Below are 12,565 nucleotides of genomic sequence, written 5' to 3'. Positions count from 1 at the left end.
CAGGGGCACTAAGGTTAACTTTAATTTTACAGTACTTCACAGATAAGACTAGCCTTGCATACACATTAACACGTCCATATAAAGTTGGGCCAGAGCAGGCTAAGCAAGCAGTAATACTCCTCCAAGCTTGCTCCCCAGAATCCGCACAATATCAAGCGTTGTGGCCCTGCTGAACCAACGGCAACGCCGCAGCGGGCTCCATGCATCTCCCCGAGTTGTAGCTGCCGCAAGCACCGATGCTCGCTTTGCTTCGTCGAAGTGCCAGGCGTGCCACTGAACGAACACTCTCATAGTCATATCTCAGGCGTGCCACTGTTACATATATCCGCGAATGAAACACCCTCATATGCATATGCTTCATACCGTGCCGAGTGAGTGATCCGCAATGGGATTCGAAGATCTGTACCTGAAACTGAAAAGGCTCACCGGAATGAGTCAAATCAACACAAATAATAGCAACCTTAGCTACCTCTCAAGAAGAAGAGGATCGCATCGAGTCTCAGAAGTCTCTAACTAACCATTTGCTTCAAGCAATCCCAATCATCAACGAGTGGCTGCCCGGGGGATCTAAGGGCTTGAAGCGTAGGAGGCCCATTTTCAATCCTGAAGAGAAGCGTGGAAGGCTTTGTGCGTGATTTGGTTTGGTTCCTATCTTCCTGATCTGCCCCGTCCTGGCCCAGCTCATGCGTACACGCACAAATCACTCGTGCACGGGGCCCATGCGTCAGCGTCAGGGCGCCAGGAATACCTCCACTTCCACTCGGCATCTTTTACTTGACGAAATCTGCACCATGGACTCGGGCCCCTCATCCAGCCACGCATCCGTTCGATCCCCATGCGCCTCTTGATCGAGCCGTCAGTCCCTAGGCCTCCAGCTCTATAGCACTCTCCCGAACATTCGTGACCACTATATCTGGGCACAAAGCCCGAGCCCGTGAGCCCGGCACGGAGCCCGCTATTTAGGCCCGGCCCTAGCCCGGCCCGACCCGAAGGTCAATGGGCCTAGGCTGGCACGGCACGGGGGTGCAGGCCGTGCTTGGGCCGCACCCTAGGCCCACAGGCCGGCACGGCACGGCCCGCAAAATAACGGCAGGCCCGTAGCGGCCCAACGGCAAGCAAGCCGGCGGCCGCCTACCCAAGAACTCCCCCCTCCTCCCCATATATAAACCGCGACCCCCCCGGCCCCCACCCCCACCCTAACCCTAACCCCATTCCCCTCCCAACCGCCGCCGCACTCGACACCCGCTCGGTCGCTCGTCGCCACTCGCCTCCTCTCGTCGATCCATCTTCGCCGCCGGTGCAACCGTCGTTCTTGGATCCGGTGATATCGCCGCCGCTCCATCACCTCTCCCTGAGTTCCCTGCTCCCTCAGTCCCTCTCCGTCTTCCTTTTTACTCCTTCTCCTCTGTTTGTCGATGAACATGTGAGTCCGCCTCCCCGTCTCTCTTCCGCCGTCGCTCGCCGTCCTTCTTAATCCCGTCTTGCCCTTGTGTGGCCCTCGTCTTCTCCGGCGCCGGGCTCCGGTTGCGCAGGCAAGTCCATCCCCATTCGTAACCCTAACCCTAGCCCCTAGATCTATACGTTTCTCAGTGTTTTGATTCTGTTTTTTGGATCATTTTCTCATCCTTTTCTTCTTTTCGTGTTCTTTTTCTTTGTAGGTCTGCTGCCGATGCCTTGTCGTCAACTAGCCTTGGCGTAGACAGACGACGGGCAATGGCACCGCGGCCAAGCCGTAGCCGCGCACCGTTGAGGAACGGTGCTGGAGTTCAGCCATCCGCGGCCAAGGGCCCCATGGCGTGTGACCCACAGGGCGACGATGCCATGTTCCCTGTGACTGGCGACGATGACTTGGTCGCGGCTGGGCTGTCCCCGGAGCACGACGACGACGGCCGTGACCCCTTTGCGGTGTTTGATGACGCCACCCGCGGGACACAGCCGGCGATCGACGTCGATGCAGGGGCAACGGGGACAGGGACGGTGGACTCCAACACCCACTCCAACAGCACTGGTGTTAATGGTAATGCTGATGGTAATGGTACTCGTACTCCTTCCTCTAGTGCTGTTTCTGGACTTGGTAAGCGCAAGTCTAAGTGCTGGGGTGACTTTGAGGAGGTTTATGAGAAGATTAATGGTGTCGATGTGCGTGTTAGAGCTATATGTAAGATGTGTAGAACTGTGTTGAGTGCTAGATCTACTGCTGGTACTGGTCACATTCTTAGGCACCAAAAATCTTGCAAACAGAAACTTGATAATGCTTCTAGGGTTCAGTCTCGACTAGCTTTTAATGCTGATGGGTCTTTGCATAATTGGAACTATGATCCTGCTGTTGCTAGAACTGAACTATGTAGATTGATTGCTAGGCTTGATCTTCCTCTTGGTTTTGGTGACACTGATGCATTTGAGGAATATATTAAAAATTCTCATAACCCAAGATTTGTTAGATCATCTAGAAGAACCACCACTAGAGATCTGGATAAGTTATTTGCTGAACGTCGTGCTATGATTAGGAACTGTGTGCATGCTTCTGCATCTGTTGCTTTGACTTCTGACATATGGTCTGGTAATGCTAAAGAGGATTACATATCTGTTGTTGCTCACTATGTAAATGCTGATTGGGAATTGCAAAAGAAGATTGTTGGTCTTAGGTTGATTCAAGTTAAGCATTCTGGTGAAAACATTTCTGCTTCCATTGCATCTGTTGTTGAGGAGTATGGCTTGGTTGATAAAATCTTTTCTATCACTTTAGATAATGCATCTTCTAATGCTAAGGCTATGGAAACTTTGACACCCATGTTTGCTAGTTGTGATCCTGCACCTGGTTATAGTCTTGTGAATCAACGCTGTGCTTGTCACATTATTAATCTGATAGTCAAATCTAGACTAAAAAGAATCAAACCTTATATAGAGGATTTTAGAACTGCAATTAATTTCTTGAACTCCTCTAATCAAAGAATTGCTATGTTTAGAAACTACTGTGAAGCTAAAGGTATGAGACCTAGAAAATTTGGCTTAGACATGGATGTTAGATGGAATGCTACTTATCTCATGCTAAAACACTTGGTTCCTTACAGTGAAGTATTTCTGTGTTCATAAATTCAAATTATGGTTCTGCACTATTGTCTCCAGCCCATTGGCATGTGGCTGGGAAAATATTGGAGTTCCTAGAAGTATTTTATGACTCTACTGTTACACTGTCTAGTGTTTATTATCCTACCAGTCCTCTTGTGCTGCACCATGTTCTGGAGATTGCAACCCATTTGCATGCATGTGAAAGGGATGTTAATCTTAGACCCTTTGTGTACCCTATGCAGCATAAATTTCTTAAGTATTGGAAGGACATTCCTCTCTTATACTCATTTGCATTCATTCTTGACCCTAGAGCTAAGCTCAGAGGTATGCAAAGGGTCCTCCATTTACTTACTGAATATACTGGTACTGATTACACTACTTACTATGTTGATTTGAAAACTGAGTTGCATAAAATGTTTGAGAAATATTTGAGAACGTTTGGTGCAACCAGGTCACAAAGGGTTGCTGGTCCTACCTCACCCACTGGTAAGAGAAAACAGGCTTGGGGGGTAATTTTTGGAGGATCAGGTCTGCCTGGTCCTTCTAGTGGCACTGCCTGTTCTTCTTCTCACTCTACTGCTTCTGAACTTTCAAGCTATTTGGACAGCGACTGCATAACTGCTTATGAGGATGGTTTTAACATTCTTCTGTGGTGGAAGGACCACAAACTAACATATCCCATCCTAGCTATTATGGCCAGAGATATCATGTCAGTTCCTGTTTCCACTTGTTCTTCAGAGTCTTGTTTTAGCTTAGCAGGGAGGATCCTAGAAGAACGGCGCCGAAGCTTGAAACCAGAACATGTTGAGATGCTGACCTTGTTGAAGGACTGGGAGCTAGGAGAGAAGAGGGAACAACATGAAGTTGCTGATACCAAGGAAATTGAAGATGCATTCGAGAATCTGTTCCTGGATGAACCAGAAGGTGAAGATGATGCATCTGGTGGCTGAGAGTGGCATTGGTTGGCTGGGAGTGTTGGAGTACTTTTGTGTGAGTTGAGAGTGGATGTGTCCCTCACTCACTTGCTTAGTTTTCATTTGAACATTTGAACAATGGTCTGTAATAACTATGTAAGATTAAGACATTTGGAGCTGGCTGCACTCTTTTTTCCTGCCTAGGGTTTCTCACAAAGGTGAGTTTTACCTAGGTTTTTAATAAGGCAGCATTGCACAAAACAGCTCTTTTTGATATTTAAATCTGTTGTCTTCATCTTGCTGTTGCTGCTGTTTATTGCCTAAGTGTCCTAAATGGCTAAGTGTGAAAAAGTTGTGTTGGTCAAAATTCATACTTATGTGTTCATGGTTGAAAAAAATGGATTGAGATATTTATTTGGAGGTGTTTTAGATTTAATGGGCTATGGGCTGGCACGGCCTGCTATTTTTGCCGTGCCTCATGGGCCAGCACGGCACGAAAAATGGCCCATAGGCCAGTGCCTGGGCCGAAGGCCAGGCCCGCAGGCCGATGAGGCACGGCCCGCAGGGCACGGCGTGCCTCCTTGGCCCGATAGCCATCGTGTCGTGCCGGCCCGTGACCGTGCCGTGCCGGGCCGGGCCGACCCGATGCCCAGATATAGTGACCACGCTCACACTCCATTGGCCCCTTGACGGCTTGCCATCGTCGAGCAACCACACCACGTCCCACTTATGTGCTCCCCCACTACGCCCCAGGGCTATCGCCGAAGCCACGGTCAGCACCCGCTCGTCTTCTTCCTCGGACCATCTCGGCCATGAGTACACTCCTGACGCCCAAGTTTTGGCCCCATGTCATGTCCTATGCAATACATGCGTTCGACAAAATGCCCAAAAGAGGCAACTGTTATAAAATACGTCGCCAGTGGTCAGGACCTTTCTCTCTTCGTCTCTCATGATCAACATAATAGATGAAAACAGAACACATAGATACAAGAGATAGGGAGACTATTCTTTATTTATCTGAATATTGGTAATTACAACATATAGCTCCTACGTATATATAGTCCTGTCGAGGCCTAAGAGTTTAGTAAGAGCTCACGTACAAACGAATTAGAATTAGGATTCATCCTTCTCCTTTCCTTTTAGGATAGAGTTCGTACGTTTTACAACACTCCTCCTTGGACGATTACCACGATATGCATATGCCTCGTTAAAAACTCCATCCAAAAATCCAGTGGGAAAAAACGGTTCTTGTAGAAAAGAGAACATCGCATTTGTTAATTACATTGCACATGTTGTCTTATTAAAAATCTTGTGTGAGAAACCTTCAAGTAAAAACTCACATAGGAAAAAAGAGTACAACATTTAACCTTCTTGGTCATGTATTCTTTAGGATATTCTATTCTTCATGAATAGATATTTATCTTCTAATCTTTGCATAAACTTCAATGTTTTAGCAAATATAATCTACCTGATCTTTGTAATTTAGTGGTTTTAATTACCTCCAAGGTAGATTCACTCAAATTGCTCTCCCTCATAAAGTCATCCTTTGAACTTTATTGTTCAGACCACACCTTTCATAAGTATGTGCTTAATAATGGTATGCGGCATCATAATACTATATCTTTTAAAATATTGGCTTATCATTCTTCAATGAATTATAATATGAGTAAACAAGAGCAATATGCTTCATGCATAGATAGCCACTTATTAGTTGTGCAAAACAAATAAAATTTATCCTTCAGGGTAATAAATCCTTTCAGAGGATTATGGAGGTAAATAAGTTATACTCAATATATTCTAGATAGTGTATCAAACTTATAATAGAGTTTGAATACTTATAATTCTTTCTTAGTGGATTTTCTAATTAGATGTTCTACAAATCTTAAGGATTTTGATTGTACCACTAAATAATAAATCCAGTTTTGCATTTGGTATTTAGGGGATAATTCAATTGTCAAAGTCACCATTATTCTTATACCTTCTATGTTATTTTAGAGGATATCAACAATTTGTTGCTAGCTTTACAATATACACTTTCTGAGTGTTTGTACGACACCTTCATGGTATTTAGGATTCCTCATTTTCTTTCTCTCGGGTCAACATCCACTTCAGGGATTAATGGTGTTTTTTTTCAAGAATTGACCGATAAATCCTTCGTGGATTAAATCCTTCAAGGATGTTCTCATTATTAGTGAATAACATTTCTCTTCTATGAGATATATACTCTAGTACATGAGAGATTATTATGTGATATATCCAATGTGATAGTGTTATTCACTTAAAAAGTCACTCGGTGACTATTCCTTCTAGGACATGCTCTTCTTGAAACTTTAATATTCATTCAGGAATATATTATACCTTAGACTTCTTAATACTTGGTATGAAATTTAATTTTCATATGTTGCGATTATATTCTTCAGGAACTATATGGATCTTCATAATCCATTTAACTACATATTTCATATTCGTTCATTTCATTTGCCAGAGACATAGCAAAACGTTTATTTCTTCTTAGAAGGAGATTCAAACCTCAATTGCTTTCTTCATTGACCCAATACAATCGCTACAAGCGACTTTGCCATGGACTTTGTTTTTCGGATCTGGGTTCTCATAAGAGAAACATTTACAATTATAGAGGTATCGTTATCGACAACTATTATTTTCTCCCAATACTCTCATAATATGAGATTATTCTATCTATTTGTCATTTCCCAAACAAGTGATAAATTAGTGTTCTACGTACCCAACACTATGATGCGCGTGCTAAGTGTGTTTTATTTCATCTTCATGATGACCCTCTTCATGAGGTGCTTGACCTTCTTCATGAGGTGTTCTCTTCACGAGAATGGAGGAGTTTGTTCTTATTTTATTTAACAAGTATACACTAAACTAGAACCCATAGGCATCTTTGTAGATTTTAGCTTGATAGTATACACCATTAGTTTACTATTAGTAAACACAACTTCTGGTTTGTAACTTCAAGTTACTCCTCTCATTTTTCTAAAATATCTGGCATATGCTCTGCTTCTTGCTTCACAAGAGGATTAATGAAACTATTGTTTGATTTAGTGTGTTATACTATTCCTACTTCAAGCTTCAAGGAATATTTTACTCCAAAGATCATTTTCCTTCCATGGAAATAATATTTGGCATTCAACATAGGCTTAGATCTTTAATAGCATACTTCAAAAGATATCCCCTATCATGGGCTTAAAACAATTTAGATTCACGTATCTCCAACTACAAGTGAAGGCCCATTCATGTATGCTATGATGTAGTTTTATAGAAAATATTCACACACATATTTTAACACGGGGGGTTATTATTCACTAAATGCAGCGAGCTAGAATACATAAAGTGCACTTAAGAATGTTCAACATTTCTACAAACTCAGGGATGTTCTCCCCCTGATTTGCACATATCATGGTTTAGAAAACTATTTCATTGTCTAGCTTCTTTATTGTTCAGCCAAAAAAATCGATCTAATTACTCATACATAAAAAATGGACCTTATACTTCAAATGTATAAGATACACAACATTTAAAATCACATGGAATTTCTTCTAGAAATTTCTAATTGCCAATAATGTAAAATTCCTGAAATGCCTTTTTTCAAAAATCCCAAATCATCTAAGTGTGTTATCCACCATCTTAATTCCATAATTATTCATCCCATCAATTGTGTCACTTCTCTATTTAGTTAATTTTAGATTAACCGACTCCCCCGGATCTTAGGCTATTTAACCATAGACCAATGTATTGCTTATGCATGCAACGCACTGAAAAGCAAAATATTTCTTAGTTCAACGAGAACTAGCGTGCTAGCTAGTGAAAGCTCTAGTTTGGTTTTAGTGAATTGATGAAACCCTAAGTGCTAACCAAGTTTATCAAAGTGATTATAAGATAGGTGGCACTACTCCAAGTGATGAAGCAATTGTGAAGATCATGATGACGGTGATGCCATGGTGATGAACAAGCGCTTGGACTTGAAAAGAAGAAAGAGAAAAACAAAAGGCTCAAGGCAAAGGTATAAATGGTAGGAGCTATTTTGTTTTGGTGATCAAGACACTTAGAGAGTGTGATCACATTTAGGTTCGATAGCCATACTATTAAGAGGGGTGAAACTCGTATTGAAATGCGGTTATCAAAATGCCACTAGATGCTCTAACTTATTGCATATGCATTTAGGATCTAGTGGAGTGCTAACACCCTTGAAAATGTTTGTGAAAATATGCTAACACATATGCACAAGGTGATACACTTGGTGGTTGGCACATTTGAGCAAGGGTTAGGAACTTCACCGATGAAGTGTCCGCTCGTAGAGTGAGGACAGTCCGACGATGCTACCGGCACCCTATACAGAAAAGATGGAGGTTACTGTAAGTGACCGGACGCTGGTCTTGGAAGGACCGGCGTGTCTAGTCAGTAGAAGTAGCGAAGACGCTGGCGTCGGTCTCTGACTGGACACTGACGGGATGCATCCGATCCTGCTGACGTGGCAGAGCACAGACGAGACGCCGAGTGACCGGACGCTGGGTGAGTCCGATCGAGCATGACCGGACACGTCCGGTCATGATTTCTCGCTTCTGGATGCTTACTGGAAACGACCGGACGCTGAGGTCCAGCGTCTGGTCACTTCACAGCAGCGTGTTCGGTCATCACTTGACCTTTGGTATCGAGTGCTTAGTATTTGAAGAGAGGGGACACATGGCGTGCATCGCACGACCGGACGCTGGGGTCCAGCGTCCGGTCAATCTGATCAGAGCGTCCGGTCGCCCCGTGTTTAGTGTAGTGAGGAGCCCAATGGCTCTATTCGTGGGAGCTCTCTATTTAAGCCTCATGGCTAGCTCAAGCTCACTCTCTGGGCCATTTACATTGACATAGCAACCTTATTAGCTTAGCCAAAGCCCTCCCACTCATCTCCATTATTAATTCATCATTTTTGTGAGATTGGGAGTGAATCCATGTGCATTGCTTGAGTGTTTGCATATAGAGACACTTGGTGTTCGTGTTTCGCTACAGGATTCGCTTGTTACTCTTGGTGGTTGCTGCCACCTAGATGGCTTAGAGCAGCGAGGATCGTCGAGCGGAGGTTGGTGATTATCTCCGTCTCTGATCGTGGTGATTATGAGGGGTTCTTGACCTTTTCCCGACGGAGAGCCAAAATGTACTCTAGTGAATTGCTCATGGCTTGTGTGATCCTTATCTTGTGTTGGTTGTGCGGCATCCTATTGAGGGTTTGGCGTGTGATGTCAATTAGCACGTGAACCTCCAAGTGAGTGAATCGCCATAATGACTAGCTTGTTGGTAAGCAAGTGAACCTCGGTAAAAAATTATTGTGTCATCAATTGATTCCGAGGTGATTGGTCTTCATTGGTTTTTATTTTTATGATTGATTGGTTCATTCCTAGACACGATGGTATAACCATCTTGCTCACTCTCTTTACATTACCGCAAACTAGTTATCAAGCTCTTTAGTGTAGCTAGTTATGAGAGCTTGTTAGTTTGGTTAGTGTGACTTTTTAGTTAGTATTTGAGAGCACACTAACTTAGTGTAGTGACATAGCCATTGTATGGAAAGTAACTATAGAAACTAGAATTGTGGTAGGTGGCTTGCTTTTTAGTAGGCTAGCACAACACTTGCTTCGCCTCATAATTGTCTAACCGATTTGTTAAGTGTTGTTGTAGAAATTTAATAGGCTATTCACCCCCCTCTAGCCATTAGGACCTTTCAAGTGGTATCAGAGTCGAGGTCACCGTGATTTGAGGCTTAACAACCTTCGGTGTAAAAATGGCTCAAATCAACAACACCAAGAAGCCACCCCAATTTGATGGCATAAATTATCCATATTGGAAATCAAAGATGACCACACATACCAAGTCAATCAATAGAAGAGTGTGGAAGGTGGTAGAAACCAAAATTAAGATTGATGATCCGGAGAATCCCACCACGGCCGAAGAAGTGCTTCTCCAAAACAATGACATTACTCTAAGTGCCATTCATGTTGCAATTGATGAGAGAACATTTGAGTAAATCAAGAATATTGAGATGGCTCATGAGGCTTAGAAGAAGTTGAAAGAATCATTTGAGGGCACTTAAGCCGTGAAGGGTGCAAAGGCATACATTCTCAAAGAAAAGTTTGCAAGCTTCAAGATAAAGGAGGATGAGAGTGTGCCAGAGATGTTCCATATGCTTCAAGTGCTTATCAATGATCTCAAAGCACTTGGAGAAGAGGTGAAGGATAAGGACTTCTCCCATAAGTTCTTGAGATGTTTGCCTTCAAGATTTGGCACATTGGTCACTATTCTAGTGAGAAATGGTTTGGATACCATGACACCAAACCAAGTGTTGTGAGATATTATGACCGATGATACATATAGAGATGATGATGAAAAGGAAGAAAAGAAGGAGAAGAAAGATGAGAAGAAGAGTATGGCATTCAAGGCCACATCATCTAAGGGCAAGGCAAAGCAAGAAACATCAAGTGAAGATGATGGCTCATGGGATGATGATGATGAGAAGATGACTCTCTTTGTAAAGAGATTTAGCAAGTTTATGATGAAGAAAGGCTACCATGCTAGAAGAAAGAAGTCTTCATCCAAGAACAAATAAGAGTCAAGAAGGTGCTTCAATTATGGAAGCAAAGATCATCTTGTTGCTCAATGCCCATACAATAGCGATAAAGATGATGACAAGAAGAACAAGAAGAAGGACAAGAAGGAAAAGAAAGAGAAGAAGGACAAGATGACCTTTAAGAAGAAGAAGGGTGGTTCATATATGGTCACTTGGGATAGCGATGCTTCCTCAAGTGATGATGATGATAGTGATGATGACAAGACCACCAAGAAGAAGGCACTTGCAAGTATTGCTATCAATGAGAAGCCTTCTCTCTTCAACACTCCATCATACTTCATGGCTAAGGCCACTAAGGTACAAATTTGTGATGATGGAAGTATGAAGAACATGATAATGAAAATGAAAATAAAAATGATAGTGATAGTGATGATGATGAACCTACTAAGGATGAACTATTTGACATGCTATAAGATGCTAAATAACACTTTGGCATTAAGAGAAGGAAATGCAAAAGCTTGTGTAAGGAACTAAAAGCCCTTAAGCAAGCCTTTGATGAGCTTAATGCATCTTATGAGAGGCTAGAGGAAGCCCATGAGAAGCTTGGCAAGGCTCACAAAAAGTTTGAAAAGGCTCATTCCTCCTTGCTTAATGAACAAAATAAAAAGAAGCATGTTGAGACTTGTGATGTAGGCTTAACTTGTGATATAATTGATGAATCATTATCTATGCCTATCATTGTTGCTCCCGCTAACCCTTCTTATAGTACTTCTACTTCCACCTCATCTAATAGTGATGGCTTCACTTGTGATGCCTCACTAATGGTTGAGAATGAGAACCTCAAGAAGGAGGTCAATAAGCTCACTCATACCTTGGATAAGGCCTATGGTGGTGAAGACAGCTTGCTTATGTGCTTGGGTAGCCAAAGAGCTTCTCTCTATAAAGAGGAATTGGGCTATACCCCCAAGAAAGGCAAAGCGGCCTTTGCTCCTCACAAGACTAGTTTTGTGAAGAACAATGGTTGATTTTGCACTAGTTGCAAGCAAGTTGGTCATGTAGAGCAAAAGTGCATGAATACGAAGTCACAAGCTAATGTATCCTCTATTAAGCTTGATTCTTTCTATGTGCTTATCAAAGGTGCAAATGGTGTCAAGGCTAAGTTCATTGATAAACCATGGATGGGCTCAAAGAAGAAAACCATTTGGGTGCCAAAGAGCTTGGTCACTAACCTTCAAGGACCCAAGCAAATTTGGGTATCTAAAAAGAATTGATCTTCTTTTGTAGGTTAATTACAAAGCTAGAGGAAGGCATTGGGTTCTTGATAGTGGGTGCACTCAACACATGACCTATGATGTAAGAATGTTCAACTCAATCAACACAAATAACTATGATGGTTATGATAGTATTACATTTGGTGATAATAGCAAAGGCAAGGTCAAAGGGCTTGGTAAGATTGCAATACCTAATAACATGAGCATATCCAATATATTGCTAGTAGAGAGCTTGAACTTCAATTTGCTATCCATGGCTCAATTGTGTGATCTTGGATTCAAATGCATATTTGGGGTAGATGATGTAGAGATCATAAGTGTAGATGGCTCTAACTTGATCTTCAAAGGCTTTAGATATGAGAATCTATACTTGGTTGATTTAAATACTAGTGATGCTAGATTATCTACATGCTTGTTCACTAAGTCTAGCTTGAGTTGGTTATGGCATAGAAGGCTTGGTCATGTTGGAATGAAACAATTGAATAGATTAGTTAAGCATGACTTGGTTAGAGGCTTGAAAGATGTTGTGTTTGAAAAGGATAAGCTTTGTAGCTCTTGTCAAGCCGGCAAACAAGTTGGAAACACCCATCCTAAGAAAAGCATGATGAGCACTAGTAAAGTATTTGAGTTATTGCACATGGATTTATTTGGGCCAACACAATACACTAGCATTGGTGGTAACAAATGTGGCTTTGCGATAGTGGATGATTACACTAGATACATTTGTGTATTATTTC

At 42.5% G+C, this 12,565-nt stretch overlaps 1 protein-coding gene across 1 annotated transcript; it reads left to right on the top strand.

Annotated features, from left to right (window-relative positions):
- Positions 1-1,791: 1,791 nt before the first annotated feature.
- Positions 1,792-4,019, top strand: LOC136470465 (zinc finger BED domain-containing protein DAYSLEEPER-like). The gene is made up of 2 exons (XM_066468302.1): positions 1,792-2,818; positions 3,127-4,019. The coding sequence occupies exons 1-2, from the start codon at positions 1,792-1,794 to the stop codon at positions 4,017-4,019; spliced, it is 1,920 nt and encodes a 639-aa protein (XP_066324399.1).
- Positions 4,020-12,565: the final 8,546 nt, after the last annotated feature.

The sequence above is a fragment of the Miscanthus floridulus genome, chromosome 8 (genome assembly GCF_019320115.1).
Source record: "Miscanthus floridulus cultivar M001 chromosome 8, ASM1932011v1, whole genome shotgun sequence".
Classification (NCBI taxonomy): domain Eukaryota; kingdom Viridiplantae; phylum Streptophyta; class Magnoliopsida; order Poales; family Poaceae; genus Miscanthus; species Miscanthus floridulus.
Note: the sequence above shows the minus strand (reverse complement) of the source record. Positions and strands in the feature narration are given on the sequence as shown.